The sequence below is a fragment of the Pan troglodytes genome, chromosome 8, assembly GCF_028858775.2.
Source record: "Pan troglodytes isolate AG18354 chromosome 8, NHGRI_mPanTro3-v2.0_pri, whole genome shotgun sequence".
NCBI classification, from domain to species: Eukaryota; Metazoa; Chordata; class Mammalia; order Primates; family Hominidae; genus Pan; species Pan troglodytes.
Window position 1 is genome coordinate 138,433,441 of NC_072406.2, and position 23,535 is coordinate 138,456,975.

A 23,535-nucleotide genomic window follows, 5' to 3' on the forward strand; every position below is an offset into this window, starting at 1 on the left:
AGAGTGTGGATGCCTCCCTCTCCTTCCTGGACAGTTGCACTGGATTCCCCATGGCTCTCCTCATTTCCACTCAGGGCCCTACACTGCAGTCTGCGCACAGCTGTCAGAGGTCACTGTTAAAACTCACTTGCACGTCCTGCTCCAAGCCCCCAGGAACCTTCTCGTGGCTGTTCTACCTTGTCAGGGCCCTGCTCACCTCTCTACACGCTCCCTCTTTGGCTCCCTCTGTCACTGTTTCCTCAGCCTGGATGCTCTTCCCCAGAACTCCACATGGCAGGCTCAACCTTCATGTCATTTAGGTCACCTTCAGATGTCACCTCCACAGAGAGGCCTTTCCTGACCACCCTCAGGGCAGAGATGCAGCTCCAGCACCAGGTGCATGGCAGGCACATAATCCAGATTTGGGCATGAGTCACTGAATCCCCAGGAACTTGTTACCGCTTTTTAGCCCAAAGTGCTTTGGGACAAAGCACAGCGGGGCAGGTGACCAGGCTGCCTGAGGTCACAGGGGTGGCCCCATGCTATGGCACCATAGGATGAAGAAGAATGCACATGAGGAGAGAATGGAGGGACAGTCAGAGCCCCGGAGCCATGGCGTGGGGCTGTGGTTAGTGCCTCTGGGTCACAGAGCAACGTGCTTTTCATGCCAAGCCTAGAGTTAGTCTTCACACTCTAGGATGCGGATGTGAGGAATGCCTCTGAGGTTTTCAAGGAAAATCATGATGAGTTAGATCTTCATTTTAGGAAAACAGTTGTGGAAATCTGTCCGGAAGAAAGCCAGAAAGGATGTGACTTGGAATTTGAGGCCCCCTTTCTTTAGGTTCCCATGGCATTCCCAGCCAGAAATTGCTGGCCAAACTTCCAGATCTGGCTTACTGGACTTGCCATGGCCATCAGATAAAATGTTTAAGAGTTAGGGATTTCTGGCAGGGCACAGTGGTTCAGCCTATAATCCCAGCACTTTGGGAGATCGAGACAGGAGGATTGCTTGAGCCCAGGAGTTTGAGACCAGTTTAGGTGACAAAGGAGGCCTGTCTCCTACCCCCTCCCCACCCCCTCATCTCTACCAAAATAAATAAATAAATAATAATACGAAGAAATCAAAAAGCTAGGCATTTCTGTATAAATAAGGAATGTGCTTCATGGTTGTGAACACTGCATGTCACCTCTGGGGAAAAAGAGTCACAAAAAATTAATGTTATGATTTGGTAAGTCATATAAAATCAGAATATTTACCAGAGAAAGAAGGTCACAGTTTATGTCGCTATCTCAGGATGAATGTCTGTTTCCTACAGGCTACTACTTCTACAGTGAGGTCACACATGGGAGGAGCCCTGTGGGAAATCTTGGCCCCTGTTGCTCCCGCATCACTCCAAGTCTGTCTTATTTTCCATGCTCTAGACACACCTGCCTCCTCCCTGCTCCTCCAGCCTCTTACACTCTGGCTCTTCTCATGGCTGGCTCTTTAGAACTTATTGAAAAAACTATCTTTCCTTCTTAGAAAGGGCTTTCCTGGCCAACCTATCAAAATCCATCTTCCCTGCTGGCCCCTAGAATACTTTGTTGTTTTTTCCTTAACACTTATCACAATGTGAATTTATTTAATTATGTTTCCCTTACTGCAATGTAAGTTGCAGGTGGCAGAAAGCGTGTCTGCCTTCTGCATTGGCTGTATGCCTAGCACCTGGCACATAATAGGTGCTCAGTTAAAAACTGGCCGAACAGAAAGAGGCAAGGAGTGAGAAGCAAATCTAAAAGTCTATATTCTGAGGCACAGCAGGCACCGTTGTTCTGCAAAAATATTCTTCACGTGAGTATGCTTTGTATACTGAAGATACACTGCATGATTCAGTTCAAAATGAAAATCTTGACTTACTGGTAACGAGGACAGATACACACATACACACCTTTGGCCAGAATGCCTATTCCCACAGCAAGTATACACGTCTTCCCCATGGGGAACTCCTGCAAACAGGTACACACACGTAACAGACATTGACATGCACCACTTCTCACACAAGCTTTCGGGGTTACCCACCAAATATGAGTACATATTGTAATTTTATGGCCATACACTGATGCCATAAACTATATGTTGAGATGAGCCCACTGGCATTACAACAAAATGCTGTTCCCAACTTACCTAGGTCATCATGCCCCTACATAACGTCACTAACCTGGAATTCTTTAGTGCAGTAGGTGTATGCCTGTCACCCACAGGGCTCTCATTCTGGAGACAGAAACCCAGAAGAGTTGGGACAGCTACCTAATAATCATGGTTCTTCCTAGTCTTCTAAAAGATGATGCTTGTGACCCACAAGCACCAGGTGGTAAGCTTGGCCAGCAGTAGATGTGCCAGTTCCTCCTCCAACATGCCTTGTGATGTCTGCCAGGTGGCTGGAAGGCAGGAAGGAGGAAGCTGGGGGTCACAAACCAAAGAAGGCCTGAGCTGGTCCACCCCAGCGGCAGGCCCATAGCCCTCAGCAGCTTGTCCCTCTGATTCCCTCCAGGGAAGGTTGTCAGACACAAGACAGGACACATTCAGTTAAATGTGCATTTCAGATAAGCAATAAACACTTAAAAAAAAAAGTATGTCCCAAATATTGCACGAGACATATTTACACTAAAATTAAATACATTACTTATTTGAAATCCAAATTTAACCAGGCATTCTGTACTTCTAACTTGCTAAATCTGGCAACTCTAACCCCAGAGAAAGTCTACATAATGGCTCCCAACATCCAAGAAACTTTAGATTATTCCATATTTTTCTATTATTCGTGTATATCAATATTTTAAATCAACTTTCTTTATAATGAAAGCCCATTCCTCTTTTACTGTATCTATTATGTTGTTTTTAATTTTGCTGACCAATAGCATGATGGAATTTTCTTTAATATCTTAAGTTTTTCTTCCAGAAAATATCAACACCACTATACTTGACTTGTACCTTATATATTCTATTTGCAACAATGTCTGTGAAACAACAAAGTTAGAAAAAATGTGCACATTTGGCATTTGGGCCTTTTAATCAAACCACCAACCTTTCTAAAAGCTCAGTTTCCAAGGTAAGCTCCCTAGATGGAAATCACCTTATCATTACTCACATAAAGGTGGCCCACTGCAACCATTCCAGGAAGTGACAGAGGATGTTCACAATCTCAACTGCTCTTCAAAAAATCTGCTATTATGAAAAATGATCTAAAAATAGTTCTATATAATACAAGGACCAAGCCATCTGTATGATCTCTTCAAACGCTCATATTTCCATAGATTTTTATCACTTTCCAACTGTTCCTACAAGCACTGAAATTTAAGAAAGTCATGTCAGTTTAGCAGATAAAACGCACCAAGATATTAAATTTAATCACTATTATTTCAATTATTTAATATTATTCTTTTACATCATAAAAGGCTCAAATCAAACATGTCAAAGTAAATAAAGTTTAGACTGCATTAAAACTCATGACAAATGGGTTTTTAAGTTGCATAAATATATTTCTAGCAATAATCAATTCGAGGAAATCAATGTTAATTAAATAGACATAAATATAGAAAAATGCCCATCATTCACTCAGTTAAACTGAACATGGAAGTTGTATATCTGGGATTGTAACCCCTGGTTTTTGTTCAAAAACTAATTTTCAGTAGATGCAAATAATGTTGGATCCCTCATCAGCACTGTCACATCAAAATTGGTTTGCATTTTTTTGTCTTAAGAATAAAGCTTCCATTCTATAAGGATAGAGTTAGCATTAAAGTGAGTAGAGACAACCCTTGAATGAAAGAATACCAAAGCAACTAATGTGATTTAAAAGCTTCGGCAGTCTCAAAGCTGAGAAAAGGAGAGGAACTCACCTTGGAGTCGAAGCTCTTCACTGGGATCCAGAGGTCTCCACTCCGAACAGAGGCATTGACAACTTCATCAGCTCTTCCTTGGTTCCATAAGCTCACCCCTGAATCAAAAGGAAAACAGCTCTATATTTCACTCTAGTCAGGAAGAGTTTGGCATCAGAAGCTTATTACATAAATGACACAGTGAAAATATTTGGAAGTTAAATAAGCCCAGGGAAACACTAGAACCCATTAAGTCATGAAAAGTGTTAAAACTGCTGAATTCTCTGTCAATCTAACCATGAAAATTTTGTAACTTAAAGAAAACAAAAGTTAATGAATTTGTTCCTTCAAGACCTGTAACATGTGCTGGGGTATTATCATAGACAAGATATATAATTCAGTCCTGCAACAAGCAACAAAAATGCAAAAGTGACTTTTTTGAAATGATGAATTGATACTTTATTTAAGATCTGCTCTGTATTAAAAGTCACACGGCTTTAGCTGTATTAAGACTAAATCCATTTATTTAAGTCCCAGTGAATCTGTTAAACATAATGCCAATTCTCTTCTCTGCACTTATGGAGTCTAATTTTATATGCTTTAGTAAGTGATTCTATAGACAAAATTAATTTTCCAGTTCAGACTGACTAGACTGGTTTATGTTTTAAAAAAATCAAGTCATTCAATAAACTATTATATGATCTTGTTTCTTGGGGTCCTGTCTGTTGAACCAGTTAATATACCAACACAGGTTCAATTTAGACCCATTTCCATAAACAATCCTCACGGAAAGTATAACATTTTTCTCTTCTGGAGGGTGTATCACTTTCTCAACAAATACGCTAATTTCTCTGGACTTGCTCTCCTATGAGGTCATGCTCCTGCTATTTGGTTCGACCACAGTATATCCCTCAAGGTGAAGGATGGGACCAGATTCCCTCACATGTTATTCCCATTTCTTCAAGCAGGACTCATAATTTTCAGACCTGAGTCATAATAACACAGTTTTAAGTTACTAAAGAGTTCACATTTATTGGGCACAAATGGTATTGAAATTTTAATCCTAGACATTTTACAGTTCCCCAAATACTTTTAAATCCACACCATTTTATCATGCTCAATGTGGAAGTCTGCAGTTATATTCAGGTTACCAAAGGATTACTACTCCTGTAGTCACTGTCTGAAACAGCCTCTGAGAAATTCTCAAGCTGGTCACAGAGTGTTTAAAACTCTCAGGTGTTGAGGACCAAGAGGACAAGGAACAGGAATGAACTGAAAGTCCGAAATACAGCCAATGGGAGAGGGCTGAGCTGCAACCCTCGACCGCATGGGGAGGGAAGGAGGGAGGGGACTATGGGCCCAGGACGTGTGGTCTTCAGGGTGTGGATGGGCTGAGTCTTCAGGGATGAACCTGCATTCAAGCGAGAAGGGTTCTGGCGGAGCAAGTGGAGGTGCTGGCTCTGATGGTGATATCTGTGACACCCGTGAACGGCTGCTTGGAGGTGAAAAGAGTCGACTCTCTGAATGGGAAGCATCAGAAGTCCTTCTCCTGGCTGCAAGGGTGCAAACACTGGCAGCATGGAGATCTTGAGTAAGTGTGTCTCCTCCTCCTGTCGCTTGAGCCCATGCCTTCCATGTGCTCAAAGGCAGAATAGCGCAGGCTTTGGAGGAAGACGCACCCTGCAGCAGCACCAGCTCTACCACACATCAGCTGCGGGGCCACGGGCCACTTGTGTCCCACGTGTTTACTCACCACTCACCAAGTATTCAACTGTCTACCTGGTGACAGGCACTCTTGTCAGTGACTCTAGATCTGATGCCTTCTACTCAAAGAGCCCATTCTTTCTTCTTCACGCCAGCAGCCCCAAAGTGAGCCAGCTCCCTCCGTCTATACTGCTGAGACCCTCATCTCTTGAACACAGCTTCATCCCAGAAGGCTTGCCTCTCTCTCGGTCCTGTGCATTTCAGAGAGGGACGTAGAGAAAACTGCCCTCAGGACTCGCATTCTTGTACTGGGAGAGAAAAACGATGAAAAGAAGACCATTTCAGAGAGCCAGAAGTGCTGTGAAACAGCAGGACCACAGCAACTCTGCTAAAACTGCAACCTTCCTGTCAATCAAACATTATTTCAAAGTAAAAAAAAAAATTAAGAAGAAAAACAGGGTGACAGCAGAATGGCTGGGGATGGTACTTCTGAAGGACAGGCCAGGAAAGCCCCCCTTTTTTGTTGGGGATGGGGAGCTTATAAGCTGAGAGCTGATGACGAGAAGCCTCCAGCTGCACATATAGCCACGAGGATCGACAGCAGTAGAGGGAGCGCAAGACTTTCCTTTTCCATAAAATGAGGCAGAGCGTGGTGAGCCCGAGGGCAATCACATGATGTGTGAGGGACGCATTGGCCGGTTTCAACGGCACTGTTCTCGAAGCTTTGCCAAGACCAGGGTCTCTTGCTCAGGACCCCACGGGATTCACACGTTGGAATGCAGAGAAACAAAGTGAGCTCTGATCCAGCTATACAGCTCCTGCAGAGGCCGACTACAGAGTGCAATTAACTGAACTTATAAGAGAGCTGTCATGTTATTGGAATTGGATTAAGGCAGCTTTAAAATACTAGCAATTATGGGGTGAAAACTGGAGATCCATCTGAACTTTCCCTTCACCTGCTGAAAACCACACCACACCGAGAGTTACCATGGGCATTGGTGTAGTCTTTGGAAAGTCAGCTAAAACTGTCAAAGTGATCGCGAGCATTTTAAAATATCCTCCACATAAACAAACCAGTTTAATTATAAGGTACTCCTGGCAGTGCTGAGTTTCCAACACAAGTGAATTGTTAAATTGAATAACCACAAATCAATCCTATTGCCAAGGGTCTGTTAAATTGGGCAGAGAAAGAGTTCTAAAACTAGAATCCTGTATCACTCCCAACCCAACCCCAGTAATGGGGAGGATGGGATGGTTTCCATGGGTATTCCAGCCACACTACCAAAAGGCCTGGAAGGTCTTCACCCAGGCCTCAGATGCCTGGAGGAAAAGTCTTTGCACTTAATAGACTCCCCTTGAGAAGCTGTATGTGTGAGGAGGAAGGAGATGATGCATGAAATCCGGGTCTTCTAGTTGAACTGTTTGCAGGTGCTCCTGCAGGGAGGGGTGTAGGGGAGGCAGCAACTCCACACCTTGACTTTGGGGAAGTTCAGGAGGTGTTGGTGGGGCCTCCTGTTAGATAATCAGGGTGAGGCTACAGAAACCAAGTGTAAAGAACATCCTCCATCCTCTGGACTGTTTCTTCCAAGGCTCTTAGTGGCTGAGAAAGACACAGTTATTTAGTTTCCTGAAGGCAAAATATTCCAGCCACTGAAACATTTCCTGTTTCACCTACATATTCCAGTATCTCAATCCAAAAGGAGCCCTTTTTGGCAAATATGTTTTCCTTGAAGAGGCTTTATTTCCAAATATTCGAAGGAGAGTTTAGAAGCAGGCTGTGGCAGCCCTTGTAGAATGTGGTGCAACCTTTTTGAGAAATTGAGTGACTGCACTATTTGCTGAGTACGGTACGTATTATCTATGTACATGGATAATGAAGCCATCTCTCAGCTTTTTCATTGGCTGCACAACATCCCCTCAGCAGTATCTGTAGTCAGAAGACCGTTTCTTATGAGCTTTTCTTATGTATTTATACATTGGTATTTCTTTTAGATGATGCAAATAAAAATTTTATTTCTACCGCACGGATAGACAGAATAAATTATACACAGCTGTGAGGTATCAGAATCTATTTTATGGAGTGATCTTATTGATAAATTATAAACGCGGGACCTGAATGATGGATACATTCAAGCCTGAGAAACCCGGGGAAAAAATATGACCCTATAAAATACACAGTTTGCATATATTTTATTTTTCATAATATATATTTGGGCATCAACAGAACTCATAGTTACCTAAATAAGAAATGTGGATAGATTATACTGGGCAGGAAGCTTTTTTGCCACTGCGTAACCTGATACACTGCTTGCAGTTTTGATAAAATGGCCAGTTTGCTTCAGCCTCAGAGTGGAAAAACACATATTAGATCGTTCATCTCTGACGGTTATCTGCTGTGATCATCAGCTGTGCTTTCCCATGGGAAGTGTGTGCCTGCTTTGCTTGTCTCCTTGTCTGAGTTTGTCATTTTCAGATCTGATTCAGGCTAGTCAAGATTGCAATGAAAGTTTTTAAGGTTATGGGAAAGCAGGCAAAGAAGAAACCTCTCAAAGTGACTCCAGATCCTCCCCTCATGTCACCCAGAGCCTGGCTGCCTGCATGAGTCCTGCCCCATCCTTGCTCTAGCCAACCTTCCTTTGGTAACTTATGAAGGGAAACAGGAAAGGCTATAACCAAGTCCACACTACCCTGATGCCCACATCCGCGCAAGCTCCATTTCACAAGAGGTGGAGACTGATGCAGCAGCTCTAAGACATACACAGTGAAGAGGGGACATCTTGGAGCCACAAGACCTGACCCTGGTCCTGACTCCTCCTTGATTTATTTTCCTTTGTCAAAGCCTGACATCTGAGGCTCTACTGTCTACAAAATGAAAACTGCATTCTCTCCTCTAAGATTCTCATGAGGTTAAGGAGGCTCAAATAAGTCAACACAGTACAGCGCTTTCGAAAAGCTTAATGCATGAAATCCGTCTTAAATATCAGAATCCAAGTTTCTAGACTTTGAGGCAGTGTCTGTTTAACCAAACCACGCTATTGGTGCAAAAATCACAACTCCATATTGATCATTTGAAAATGCCAGTGTGTAAGTGGATGCCAGTGGGTATCCTCCTAAGCCACCCAGTGGGCCATTGAGAAAATAAACTCTGATGAGATCATTAGTCAAGAGAAACTTAAATATCACACCTGGAGTTCTGGCTTGAAAGGGAAATCATTATCAACACCTACATGAACTTTAAAATGGAGAATCAATCTGAGGTGCAAAAAGTAGAATTAAGATAAACATTCTTTTGAAAAATCTAAGTGAAAGCAAAAAGTTGGGGCGGCCATTTGCCAAGAAGCCAGGGACAAGGCTTCGGAAACTGATTAAGCAATTTTTTTAGCCCCTAAATATCCGAGACCTAAAGAAAATCTTACAGAACTGAGCAGCTCCTTGTCTCAGGGCAATATGGTGGTGATGCTCCTATAAATGATAGCAAGATTTCCTTTCAGATTCACATTTTCAACCTTAACCAAATAATGATGTAGTTCTTTCATTTTAGCTGCACGCTCCCTACATGTAAATTAGTAATGCAATTTTAAAATAACATAAGTGAAGGATCCACAAAAGAACCAATAGCAAAAGTAAAGCTGAAAAAAGTAACTTTATAATAGAGAAAACTGACAAACCCTGCTTTAGCCAGATGGTCAAGGTCAACATCAACAGAGATAACTCCTGTGGATGGTACGACCCTTGACGTGATGTGATGACAGTCACACTTCCATCTGTGATCTTCCACTTCAAAACCCACAGCCCCCGTCTAATCATAAGATAAATTCCCAAAGAGGTACGCTCTAAAATATACCAACCAGTAATCCTCAAAACTGTCAACATCATCAAAAACAAGGACAGTCTGAGGTCCTGTCACAGACAAGATGAACCTAAGGAGACAGAACAACTAAATGTAATGTGGTATCCTGGATGGGACTGAGCAACAGAAAAAATGCACTCAGTAAGAACCAATGAATAAAGTATAAACCTAATTTAAAATACTATATAAATATTGGCTTACTAACTGTAACAAATGTACAATACTAAGGTAAGATGTTAAGAATAGGGGAAATGGGATGTGGAGTGTCTGGAAACCATCTGTTCTAGCTTTGCAATTTTTCTGTCACTCTAAAATCGTTCTAAAAATGAAGTCTACTAAGAATAATTTTTTAAATTTAATCTGAATTTTACAAGAATAATCATGTCATTCTGGAGCAGTTCAGTACATATCAAAAGGCTCAGGGATGACTGGTTATCACTGGGGGCTCCAAATACCAGAAAGTTGGCATGTTTGCCATTCACTGCTCTTCTGACATTGCTATTTACTCAGACGGAAGATGCAGTACCTGCAGGCAAGCTAAAACCTTGTCACTGCCAAGGATTCCTAGAGTAGAAAAAGGCAGAGGATGTGAAAATAATTGATTCTCAAGCAGCTTAAAGGGCCTTCTGAGTACTCCAGCATACTCTAGAAAACACAGAAACGGCAAGTTGAAATAAAAACTTAAAATTTTTTGCATCATTGGCTACAAGGGTCTGGGATGGCAGAAAAGTTAAAGGGAGAAACTGCCACTAGGTTTGGGAAGGTGACACCAAGTGACACACACATAAACACATTGACAAAACCATGTCAATACAGAATATAGCTTCTCTCAGAGCCTAAGATTGTAGCTACCACGCTGGCAGGCTGAATTACGAAGATGTAGGCAGGTGTAAGAGAAGCAGAATAATATTTTGAGTCAGAAGACGCATCCTGCATCCACCACACGCTCTCAATGACCCTGGGCAAGTTGCTTGCATTCCTTGCTATTCAGATCCTTGGTGAGTGGAGCTGGGCTATGGAACAACATCCGCCACAGAGGGCCGGCAAGAGGATCAAATGAGATCATGGATGCAAACATGTACATGGTGTATTACTCAGGTTTTCCAGAACCAATAGAATATGTGTATATAAAACAGGGAGTTTATTAGGAAGAACTGGCTCACACAATTACAAGGCGAAGTCCCAGGACAGGCCGTCTGCAAGCTGGGAAAAACAGAAGCTGGTAGTGGCTCTGTCAAAGCCCGAAAGCCTCAAAACCAGGGAAGCCAACAGTGCAGCCTTCAGTCTGCGGCCAAAGGTTGGGAAGCCACTGGTGTAAGTCCCACAGTCTGAAGTCTTCAGTCCCTGAAGTCTGATGTCCCAGGGCAGGAGGAATGGGAAGAAGGAAGAGAGCCAGAAGACTCAGCAAGCAAGCTTATCCCACCTTCCTCTTCCTGCTTTGAAGTCACTGGTGCAAGTCCCAGAGTCCAAAGGTCAAAGAACCTGGAGTCTGATGTCCAAGGGCAGGAGGAGTGGGAGGAAGCATTCAGCACAGAAAAAGAAGGAAATCAGAAGCCTCAGCAAGCCAGATCATCCCACCTTCCTCCACCTGCTTTGTTCCAGCTGTGCTGGCAGCACATGGGATGCTGCCCATCCATCCTGGGAAAGGGTGGGTCTTCCTCTTCCAGTCCGACTCAAATGCCAATCTCCTCTGGCAACACCCTCCCAGACACACCCAGAAACAATACTTTATCAGCCATGTAGGCAACCCTCCATCCAGTCAAGCTGACACCTAATATTAACCATCACACATGGATCTCATTTGGTTTAGGTTGTTTTTTTTGTTTACTCCTTATCAGTCATTGGAAAGAAATACACCAAAATGCTCTTGCTGGCTTTCTTTGAGTGCTGGGGCTATGAATTCATTATGATTTTCTTCTTTATGTTTGTATGTATTTCTGGCTTTTCTATAACTGGCACATTATGACTTTTATGATGAAAAAATAAACTTAAAAAGATCCTTTGGACTTATGATGACAAAACAACAATTCTTCTGGCACCACAGATACACAGCCTTGGGCGTGTTAGAGGACAGAGCCATTTGGAAATAAAAGCAATCAAGTGCTATGGAACAATTACAATTTGGAAAAGATGTTTTATGTGTCATTTTGAAATTCAAAGAAAGCTAGTTATAGCTTCTCATAAATGTCTAAATAGATTCATACCCCAAGCACGAGCTGTCTCTACTACACATAAACATAACTGTCCATGCCTATGGTGCCTCCCAGCTGTGGGGAGCAAAGTCACTTACAACAGTAACTTACATTTTTATACCCATTACTGGTGAGTGAGATACTAATCCCATTTTACACACTGTGAGACTAAACTATAGAGTTGTATAGGTTTTTCTCAAAGTTGCCTAATAATATAAATGGTGGAATTAATGGCAAAACCCAAGCCCTTTGCATGTCAAATACATACATTCACTTTGTAACGCTTTTGCAGAGGGTCAGAATTCTTCAATGCTTACCTTGCAAGAAATGATGTAAGGGGAAAATGAAACTAATTGTTAAAATGTACACCTAGGAATAATTTTTGGATCTTAACAGCAAAACAACAAGAATGGAACCTTGTATATATCATTAAGTCCTGTAAACTTATTAAATGGAATTAAACAACAGTGAAAAACAAGTCATTCTGCATCTACACTAAAGCCCCAGCTCCATGTAACGGCATTCTCTCACATCCCTGCTGCTTCACTGGGTATCTGTGACCACCTTCTGCCAAAATACACACCAACTTGGGCAGCACTCTGTGATTCTGGATTTCTTCCCCTCCTCTGCCCAGGTCTTGCCTCCTCCACTTGAACATTCCCCAAGTCTCAGCTCTTGGCCATCTTCCCTTTCTACCCTTACTGTTCCCCAGAGAACTCATTAATTTTTAAGCTGATGTTGCCCAAATCAATATTTTCTTCCCATCTGGCCACTTCACCCAAGCACAGTCTATATTTTATCTACAGGACATGTTAATTTCAATGTCTTGTCACCATCACCACCTCAAATTCAACGTGTTTAAAAATCAAAGGTTTTTAATCTTCATCTCCCAGCGAAAAACCAACACGTTTTCAATCATACACGTCTTGTCAATACCATCCACATTCATCGCCCTTTCTTAAGCCACGTGTCTGGATGACTGACTTCTTTGGCAGAGTCCTCTTCTTACAAAACTCCAGTTGGTGTTTTGCGCTTTGCTTTTGTTCTTTTGTCTTCTAAAAGATGCTCCTAGTACTTAACTGAATACTTCTAGATAGCCTCATCATCTGCAGGTTCTCCCTCTTTCAATCTTAAAGGAGAGGGACCTTTAACAAGAGCAAACATCTATGACAGGTTTCTCATCAAGAGAACATGAATGTGAAAACCCCAAGGAAGTAGAGTGCTTTGTGGGTTCCAGGAACAGCCAGGCAGTCAGTATGGCTAAGATGGAGTGAGAGATGGGATGCAGAGAGGGAGGAGCAGAAGTCCAGGTGGTAGACAAGGCTCAGACTGTGGCGGGCCTTTCAAGGCAGGGAAATTAAATTTTATTTGAGTGAAGTGGGAAGCCATTCTAGGGCTTTTTTTTTTTTTTTTTTTTTGAGACAGAGTCTTGCTCTGTCACCCAGGCTGGAGTGCAGTGGCCCAATCTCAGCTCACTGCAACCTCTGACTTCCAGGTTCAAGCGATTCTCCTGCTTCAGCCTCCGGAGTAGCTGGGACTACAGGTGCATACCACCACACCTAGTGAATTTTTGTATTTTTAGTAGAGATGGGGTTTCACCACATTGGCCAGCATGGTCTTGATCTCTTGACCTCGTGATCCACCCACCTTGGCTTCCCAAAGTGCTGGGATTACAGGCATGAGCCACAGTGCCCAGCCCCATTCTAGGGCTTTTAAGCAGGCTAACTCTGACCCATAATGGACACATTCTCTGCCTAAGAATGGACTGTATAAAGCCTGAAGAATGGATAAATGAGAACTGTTCATAAGGCAAACATGGAGTGTTGAGCATAGATTACATAAACAAGAAATAGTTATTGATTACAACGAATGCTAATTAAGCAATTGCTATGCAAGGAAGCCCCATTCTAATCTTTTACAAGCTTACCTTGTTTAAACCCAACAACAACCCTGTGATATTTATCCCCATCTCATAGATGATGAAACTGAGGCACAGAAGTTAAGTAACTTGCCCAGGATCACACAAATCATGAAGCCAGGGGGCTGACCTATACAGCCAAATTACAGAATGCTGTGCTCATAATCCTACTGTGTGACAAATAAACACTCATGCTGATTAGGAAAACTTGGAGTATGATTCAGATTTTTTTCCTAAGTTCTGGAACCTCATGTCCTGATAGCACCATCTTCCTCTCTCTACTGCCACCATACTGACCAGCCTCCTGACCCCTTAATAGTGCCCAGCTATGTCCTACCTCGTGGCCTTTTTTTTTTTTTTTTTTTTTTTGAGGTGGAGTCTCACTCTGTTGCCAAGGCTGGAGTGCAGTGGTGCAATCTCAGCTCACTGCAACCTCCACCTCCCTGGGTTCAAGCAATTCTCTGCCTCAGCCTCCCGAGTAGCTGCGTTTATAGGTGCCCCCACCACGCCTGGCTAATTTTTTGTATTTTTAGTAGAGACGGGGTTTCACCATCTTGGCCAGGCTGGTCTTGAACTCCTGACCTCGTGATCCACCCGCCTCAGCCTCCCAAAGTGCTGGGATTACAGGTGTGAGCCATTGCACCTGGCCACAGCCTTTGCATTTGCTGTGCCCTCTGCATAGAATACCCTACTCTCAAACCTTCGCATGCCCCCAAACCTTGTTATTCAAGTCTCTGCTCAAATGTTACCCCTCAGAGAGTCTTCCCTATTTAAATACTTTTCCTCCCAACCCAAGTTGCTTCCCGGCCCGTCATCCTTTATCTCGCCTACAGCCACTATCAGTGTCAAATCTTGTTTTATTTATTTACCTCTTTGCCTGTCTCTACCACCCCTCAATCAAAAATAGGAATAACAAGAGGTAGGGGCCTCGTCTATCAAATTTACTGCTATATCTTCATGTGCAGACAAGTATTTGTGCAATGAATTATTATCAAACAAATTAAAAATTTCCATGGCCTCATTGTGATCATGATGAGACAGGAATGGGGTCCAAGGCTTCGTTCTCATGGAGACTCTGATGAGTGATTGACTTTTAGCTCACCCTGCAATGTCTGATTCCTCACAGGTGGATGCACACAACCAAATCCACATGAGCCTTATTTATAAGCCAGAATTCCAATTTGCTTATTTTTAATGAGAAAGAACTGCCAAGTCAACCAGAGTCCTCATCTAAAACATTTTGTTCATTATCTACCCAGCAGGAAAGCTTCCTTGAGAAGCCAAATTAAGAGGAGAACAGAGAACTAAGGGACCATAATAGCAATTGTCATCATAGTAGCCTGATATTTCCTTCTCTGTTTAAGGATCCACGCCTGCTTCATTAGCTGAGGGGAAGCTAAGCCCCAGCATGTACGTGGCTACACACCAGAAGGCAGTGGGCATAGGGTGATGATTTGAATTTGAAATGTATTTTTTATAGACTCGGTTAGTTTTTGAAGGCTAACTCTCAAATGCCTTTTAACTCATAGAGTTGACTTTCATATCACCATTTAGAACATTTCATTTTCTCTATGAGAAAAATGCACTTTGACTTCTAATGTGGGTAATAGTTTCTAGATCTGAAACCTCATGTGTTTTCACGGGAAAATAGAATCTGAATTCCAAAAGACAACAAGAAGGGGCACATCCTATGCCCCATGCCCGACAGCAGGAATGCTCATTTCCCTTTTTCCCCACTTGCAGGGATGACTGTGGCTTGGGCAGGTGGGGAATACGGTGAGATGGGGAATAAGGTGGGACTTCAAGAACTGCGATGATCGGAATCACAAAGTTAGGGGACACCTGCCTAAGTTCCAGTGACCAAGGAGAAAGTGTGGCTATCTAGAGGTAGGTGCTGACATGATTTTTACAACCTTTGATTTTCTAGCCATTGACTTTGGCCATTGAATTTGGAGGACCCAAATGGGCAATCATAATTTAAATAGTCAAACAGGATAAACAAAACTATTACAACTTAGAATTAGCGTCCTGAAGAACTTTTCATTCTATTCAATTTGACAGATATTTATTAGGCATATAGATTGACCCAGGAACATTTTAAATAATTCTAATGAGAATTTTTTTTGTTCTTAGTGTTTGAAACTAAACACTGTGCTTAACTGTTTAAATCCTTGCTTCATCTTACATAGAGAAGCCAAAAGAGTAAAGAAAACTGTTCATTTTAGGAACTTCTAAATAATTTCCTCTCAACGATACCCATCTTGACTCTGATCTATTCCCACAGACAAGAGAACTGGTCCAATCCAGTATTGGCTGGCAGGTCTTTTATCAGAGCAAGAACATTTGTAGGCTGAGAACACTGCCTTGGTTTAAAATCCACACTAATGATGCATTAATTGTTCTAAATGGATTTTCATTTCTCTGCAAGATGAGCACTTAATATGTCATCCAAGGGAGCAGTTTTTCTCCTTTCGGCGTCTGATCACACAGTGTAGCACCATAAATCAACAAGGTGAATCCGCTGATGAGGGCTGGAGGGAGGGTGGAGGGGTGGGGCGTGGGCAGGGCTCCCTCCTCCTCTCTGCTGGACCTGAAATGTGACTGGTTTCCCTTCATTCAGCAACGACCAGGCACTGGCAAGTTGACAACTCAATAGCCAATCATTATATTTTTCTTTTTTTATTATTATACTTAAAGTTCTAGGGTTTGTTACATATGTATACATGTGCCATGTTGGTGTGCCGCACTCATTAACTCGTCAGTCATTTACATTGGGTATACCTCCTAATTCTGTCCCTCCCCCCTCCCCCCATCCCACGACAGGCCCTGGTGTGTGATGTTCCCTTTCCTGTGTCCAAGTGTTCTCATTGTTCAATTCCCACCTATGAGTGAGAACATGTGGTGTTTGGTTTTTTGTCCTTGCGATAGTTTACTGAGAATGATGACTTCCAATTTCATCCATGTCCCTACAAAGGATATGAACTCATCATTTTTTATGGCTGCATAGTATTCCATGGTGTATATGTGCCACATTTTCTTAATCCAGTCTATCATTGTTGGACATTTGGGTTGATTCCATGTCTTTGCTATTGGGAATAGTGCCACAATAAACATACGTATGCATGTGTCTTTATAGCAGCATGATTTATAATCCTTTGGGTATATACCCAGTAATGGGATGGCTGGGTCAAATGGTATTTCTAGTTCTAGATCCCTGAGGAATCGCCACACCATCTTTCACAATGGTTGAACTAGTTTACAGTCCCACCAATAGTGTAAAAGTATTCCTATTTCTCCAGATCCTCTCCAGCACCTGTTGTTTCCTGACTTTTTAATGATTGCCATTCTAACTGGTGTGAAATGGTATCTCATTGTGGTTTTGATTTGCGTTTCTCTGATGGTCAGTGATGAGGAGCATTTTTTCATGTGTCTGTTAGCTGCATAAATGTCTTCTTTTGAGAAGTGTCTGTTCATATCCTTCACCCACTTTTTGATGGGGTTGTTTTTTTCTTGTAAATTTGAATTCTTTGTAGATTCTGCATATTAGCCCTTTGTCAGATGAGTAGATGGCAAAAATTTTCTCCCATTATGTAGATTGCCTGTTCACTCTGATGGTAGTTTCTTTTGCTGTGCAGAAGCTCTTTAGTTTAATTAGATCTCATTTGTCAATTTTGGCTTTTGTTGCCATTGCTTTTGGCATTTTAGACATGAAGTCCTTGCCCATGCCTATGTCCTGAATAGTATTGCCTAGGTTTTCTTCTAGGGTTTTTATGGTTTTAGGTCTAACATTTAAGTCTTTAAACCCTCTTGAATTAATTTTTGTATAAGGTGTAAGGAAGGGATCCAGTTTCAGCTTTCTACATATGGCTAGCCAGTTTTCCCAGCACCATTTATTAAATAGGGAATCCTTTCCCCATTTCTTCTTTTTGTCAGGTTTGTCAAAGATCGGATGGTTGTAGATGTGTGGTATTATTTCTGAGGGCTCTGTTCTGTTCCATTGGTCTTTATCTCTGTTTTGGTACCAGTACCATGCTGTTTTGGTTACTATAGCCTTGTAGTATAGTTTGAAGTCAGGTAGTCTGATGCCTCCAGTTTTGTTCTTTTGGCTTAGGATTGACTTGGAAATGTGGGCTCTTTTTTGATTCCATATGAACTTTAAAGTAGTTTTTTCCAATTCTGTGAAGAAAGTCATTGGTAGCTTGATGGGGGTGGCATTGAATCTATAAATTACCTTGGGCAATATGGCCATTTTCACGATATTGATTCTTCCTATCCATGAGCATGGAATCTTCTTCCATTTGTTTGTGTCCTCTTTTATTTCATTGAGCAGTGGTTTGTGGTTCTCCTTGAAGAGGTTCTTCACATCCCTTGTGAGTTGTATTCCTAGGTATTTTATTCTCTTTGAAGCAATTGTGAATGGGAGTTCACTCATGATTTGGCTGTTTGTCTGTTATTGGTGTATAAGAGTGCTTGTGATTTTTGCACATTGATTTTGTATCCTGAGACTTTGCTGAAGTTGCTTATCAGCTTAAGGAGATTTGGGGCTGAGATGATGGGGTTTTCTAAATATACAATCATATCATCTGCAAATAGGGACAATTTGACTTCCTCTTTTCCTAACTGAATACCCTTTATTTCTTTCTCCTGCCTGATTGCCCTGGCCAGAACTTCCAACACTATGTTGAATAGGAGTGGTGAGAGAGGGCATCCCTGTCTTGTGCCAGTTTTCAAAGGGAATGCTTCCAGTTTTTGCCCATTCAGTATGACATTGGCTATGGGTTTGTCATAAATAGCTCTTATTATTTTGAGATACATCCCATCAATACCTAATTTATTGGGAGTTTTTAGCATGAAGGGCTGTTGAATTTTGTCAAAGGCCTTTTCTGCATCTATTGAGATAACCATGTGGTTTTTGTCTTTGGTTCTGTTTATATGCTGGATTACATTTATTGATTTGCGTATGCTGAACCAGCCTTGCATCCCAGGGATGAAGCCCACTTGATCATGGTAGATAAACTTTTTGATGTGCTGCTGGATTCGGTTTGCCAGTATTTTATTGAGGATTTTTGCATTGATTTTATCAGGGATATTGGTCTAAAATTCTCCTTTTTTGTTGTGTCTCTGCCCGGCTTTGGTATCAGGATGATGCTGGCCTCATAAAATGAGTTAGGGAGGATTCCCTCTTTTTCTATTGATTGGAATAGTTTCAGAAGGAATGGTACCAGCTCCTCCTTGTACCTCTGGTAGAATTCGGCTGTGAATCCATCTGGTCCTGGACTTTTTTTGGTTGGTAGACTATTAATTATTGCCTCAATTTCAGAGCCTGTTATTGGTCTATTCAGGGTTTCAACTTCTTCCTGGTTTAGTCTTGGGAGGGTGTTTGTGTTGAGGAATTTATCCATTTCTTCTAGATTTTCTAGTTTATTTGTGTAGAGGTGTTTATAGTATTCTCTGACGGTAGTTTGTATTTCTGTAGGATTGGTGGTGATATCCCCTTTATCACTTTTTATTGCGTCTATTTGATTCTTTTCTCTTTTCTTATTAGTCTTGCTAGAGGTCTATCAATTTTGTTGATCTTTTCAAAAAACCAGCTCCTGGATTCATTGATTTTTTGAAGGTTTTTTTGTATCTCTGTCTCCTTCAGTTCTGCTCTGATCTTAGTTATTTCTTGCCCCTTCTGCTAGCTTTTGAATTTGTTTGCTCTTGCTTCTCTAGTTCTTTTAAATGTGATGTTAAGGTGTCAATTTTAGATCTTTCCTGCTTTCTCTTGTGGGCATTTAGTGCTATAAATTTCCCTCTACACACTGCTTTGAATGTGTCCCAGAGATTCTGGTATGTTGTGTCTTTGTTCTCGTTGGTTTCAAAGAACATCTTTATTTCTGCCTTCATTTCATTATTTACCCAGTAGCCATTCAGGAGCAGGTTGTTCAGTTTCCATGTAGCTGAGCGGTTTTTAGTGAGTTTCTTAATCCTGAGTTCTAGTTTGATTGCACTGTGGTCTGAGAGATAGTTTGTTATAATTTCTGTTCTTTTACATTTGCTGAGGAGTGCTTTACTTCCAACTATGTGGTCAATTTTGGAATAAGTGCGATGTGGTGCCAAGAAGAATGTATATTCTGTTGGTTTGGGGTGGAGAGTTCTGTAGATGTCTGTTAGGTCCACTTGGTGCAGAGCTGAGTTCAATCCCTGGATATCCTTTTTAACTTTCTGTCTCGTTGATCTGTCTAACGTTGACAGTGGGGTGTTAAAGTCTCCCATTATTATTGTGTGGAAGTCTAATTCTCTTTGTAGGTCTCTAAGGACTTGCTTTATGAATCTGGGTGCTCCTGTATTGGGTGCATATATATTTAGGATAGTTAGCTCTTCTTGTTGAATTGATCCCTTTACCATTATGTAATGGCCTTCTTTGTCTCTTTTGATCTTTCTTGGTTTAAAGTCTGTTTTATCAGAAACTAGGTTTGCAACCCCTGCCTTTTTTTGTTTTCCATTTGCTTGGTAGATCTTCCTCCATCCCTTTATTTTGAGCCTATGTGTGTCTCTGCACATGAGATGGGTTTCCTGAATACAACACACTGATGGGTCTTGACTCTTCATCCAATTTGCCAGTTTGTGTCTTTTAATTGGAGCATTTAGCCCATTTACACTTAAGGTTAATATTGTTATGTGTGAATTTGATCCTGTCATTATGATGTTAGCTGCTTATTTTGCTTGTTAGTTGATGCAGTTTCTTGCTAGCCTCAATGGTCTTTACGATTTGGCATGTTTTTGCAGTGGCTGATACCGGTTGTTCCTTTCCATGTTTAGTGCTTCCTTCAGGAGCTCTTTTAGGGCAGGCCTGCTGGTGACAAAATCTCTCAGCATTTGCTTGTCTGTAAAGTATTTTATTTCTCTTTCACTTATGGAGCTTAGTTTGGCTGGATATGAAATTCTGGGTTGAAAATTCTTTTCTTTAAGAATGTTGAATATTGGCCCCCACTCTCTTCTGGCTTGTAGAGTTTCTGCTGAGAGATCAGCTGTTAGTCTGATGGGCTTCCCTTTGTGGGTAACCCGATCTTTCTCTCTGGCTGCCCTTAACATTTTTTCCTTCATTTCAACTTTGGTGAATCTGACGATTATGGGTCTTGGATTTGCTCCTCTTGAGGAGTATCTTTGTGGCGTTCTCTTTATTTCCTGAATTTGAATGTTGGCCTGCCTTGTCAATAGCCAATCATTATAAAGAGAAAGCCCTACAAATAATGTTTGGCCACTTATAAAGAAAACAAATTTCTTTGTTGTTTCAATGTGCATTTACTTATCACTGAAATTGAGCCTTTTCATATTTTCATCAGTTATTTTTATTTCTTAATTTGGGGGTTGTTTGCTCACATTTATTGCCAATTTTTAATTAGTCTGTTTTTCTCTTATTTATTTGAAACTTTATGTGTTAAGAATATTAAACAGGTTTATTTCTAAAACAAACTTCTGGGTCACCCTGAATCCTGCCCTGAGAGTGGAGGCTGGGAGTCACACATCCAGTGACGAATTCTCTGCTGCTGCTCAGAAATGGGGTACCAATGGTACAGGCTGAGAGTCAACAGCATTTCAGGTTTCCATGGGAGTCTAGAACAACACCTTCCAGTGAGCTCTGCCTTTCACCAAAGGTGGGACCTTTGGAGTACAGGGTGCTTAACCCCTGGGCAATTGAGAAAGGAGAGGATTTGTGGAAAGTCTTTGTCTTAGCACCTGTACATTTAGTGCTCAATTAGAAGTTACGGACAGAGAGAAGAGAGAAAAAGAAACCTCTTCTGCATGTCAGTAGCCTGGAGGCTCCTCCCTGGGTGTTTTCTTAAGTTAGACTGCATCCTGCCTACTGGGAGCACAGAGTCTGGTAAAGAAGACGGAAAGGGATAGTGCCTTTAAGAGCAATCGGAGTTGGGCTAGAAACCTGATTCAGTTGAGGCGGTCCAGGATGTCTTCACAACAGGGATGCCAATGATATCAGGCTTTGAATGGGCAGGATCTGGGCATTCACGCGGGAGGATGGGGGAGGGAAAGGAAGCTTCTTATATGGAAAGAGAATGGGCCCAAGCATGCCTTTCCGAGTTATGCCCTCACCTCCGTGCTCTGCCTATACAATGTGGGAACAAATGCAAGAGGGGGAGATGAGAGAGAACGGATGCATATGGGGAGAAAAAAGTATTCAACCGAGCCCAATCAGAAGTGCCGTAGATGTGATCTACGTCCACTTTGTTCTAACAGAACACTCTTTTTATTCTGCAGGATGACTGAACTGAGATTTCCTCTGTCTCTGTGCCACGTGGACTTGCAAACTCACAGAGCCTTCATCACTGAGGAATGTTCTTTGACAGTCACTGTTTATGAGAGCGAACCATAAATTGGGATCCAAGTAGAATGATCAAATTTAGCAAATCAAAATATAGAACTTCCAGTTGAATCTAATTTCAGATAGACAATGAATAATTCTTTAGGATAAATATGTCCCATGCAATACTGAGGATATAATTACGCTAAGAAAAAATTCGTTGTTTATCTGAAATTCAGATTCAACTGGGAGTCCTGTTTTATCTGGCAATCCTAGGTCCATGCTTCCTTGAATGGTTTACAGGCCCACAAAGCCAATACGTTTCAATAGATTCTTAGGAAAAATGTTCTAGTTTCAAAATTTGAAGTTAACATGAGAATGCTTTACATTTAATTATTCTAGATAAATTCAGAGTGTACAGCACTATTTTCTATGGCACAGAATTTGAGACCAAATAACCTAGTGACATATTTGAGGGGGAAAAGGATCCTATGCTCACTGGAGAACACACCTCATAGCAATTGGATCCTCTTTATCTCCCAGCTTCTGCAACCCAACTGCTGGAAGACAAAGTCTATACACAATAAAGTGTTTCATTCAGGGGCCCACATGACTCCATCTGTCACCAAAGCACATGTTTGGCACAGACTGAAAGCCAAAAGCAGTCTAACAAATATTTCGAAACTGAATTTATATCTTTCTAACACATGGTTTATATAGGGAGGTAATACCTAGAGAGCTTTGCAGTTCTCAAATAATATCCTGGCTCAACTACAAATGATGTCTGCAGCAGACCACAATACCAAAATTATTTGCTTTTAAAACATGTTAAAGAAAGCTAAGTTTATGAGGGGGCTGGTGCCAGAGATGCCTGTTTTAGTATGCAGTTGTTATAAAATAAGAGACAGGAATCCAAATATATCCACTATAAAACAAACATTTGCATAATTCCTTATACAAAGAGGAAACTTCCCTCTAAAGGTCCAATTGAGAATGAAATTATCAAGGGAAGCAACTCCTATTTTGATGAACTTTCAACGTCCCTTACAGCCTCAACAATCTGCATATCTCTTCCATCTAGGCAAACTGTTTCGACACCAGATCTATCAGATCTGTAACAATGCAAATACTATTACATTTATCTCTGCTAAGCAGAAAAAGATGACATAATGGAACTCTCCGTGGGCAGAATCACACAGGTATGCTGGCTTGCTCTTCAGGTATGGGTTTTCTCCGGAAGACAGATTTCTAGATGGAAAATGCATACGATTGAAATCTAGATATTTGTCTTTAGAGCCAAGAAGCCACATAGTAGCCTTTGTTTCATCTTTCCTTCAACTCTGTGATTGCACGTGGACACAGCTTCCATCTAAGAGAGAGTTGAGGGTACTTGTCACTGGCCGGCCAATGATATTCTTATAAATATTTCAATGCTCTCCCTGTCCCCAAGAAGAAACTGGAAAAAATTGAAACAACTAAAACAAAGCAGCATCCACACACTGGCACACATTGTAATTCCTAACTTTTCCAGTGTGCCCTAAAGATTACTGTTCATGTCAAGGGCTGGGTGGGGAGCAAAGAAATTGTCAAATTGATTTTCTGTGGAATCAAGCAATTTGTGTTTTTCAACTTGACAGTATCAGCATAAATCAGAGCCACATGGAGAGAAACTCTCCTCTTGAAAATACACACCCACACACAGAGTCGGCCAAGCCCCAGTGAAGCAAGTTCT

The 23,535-nt window shown here is 41.6% G+C and overlaps 1 protein-coding gene across 1 annotated transcript in view; it reads right to left on the reverse strand.

Annotated features, from left to right (window-relative positions):
- Nucleotides 1-23,535, reverse strand: part of ADAM12 (ADAM metallopeptidase domain 12) — a 374,324-nt gene that overhangs the window by 312,668 nt on the left and 38,121 nt on the right. The window contains exon 2 of the mRNA XM_016919590.3: nucleotides 3,859-3,956. Within this exon, the coding sequence (XP_016775079.3) occupies nucleotides 3,859-3,956 (98 nt within the window). The remainder of the gene's footprint in view (nucleotides 1-3,858; nucleotides 3,957-23,535) is intronic.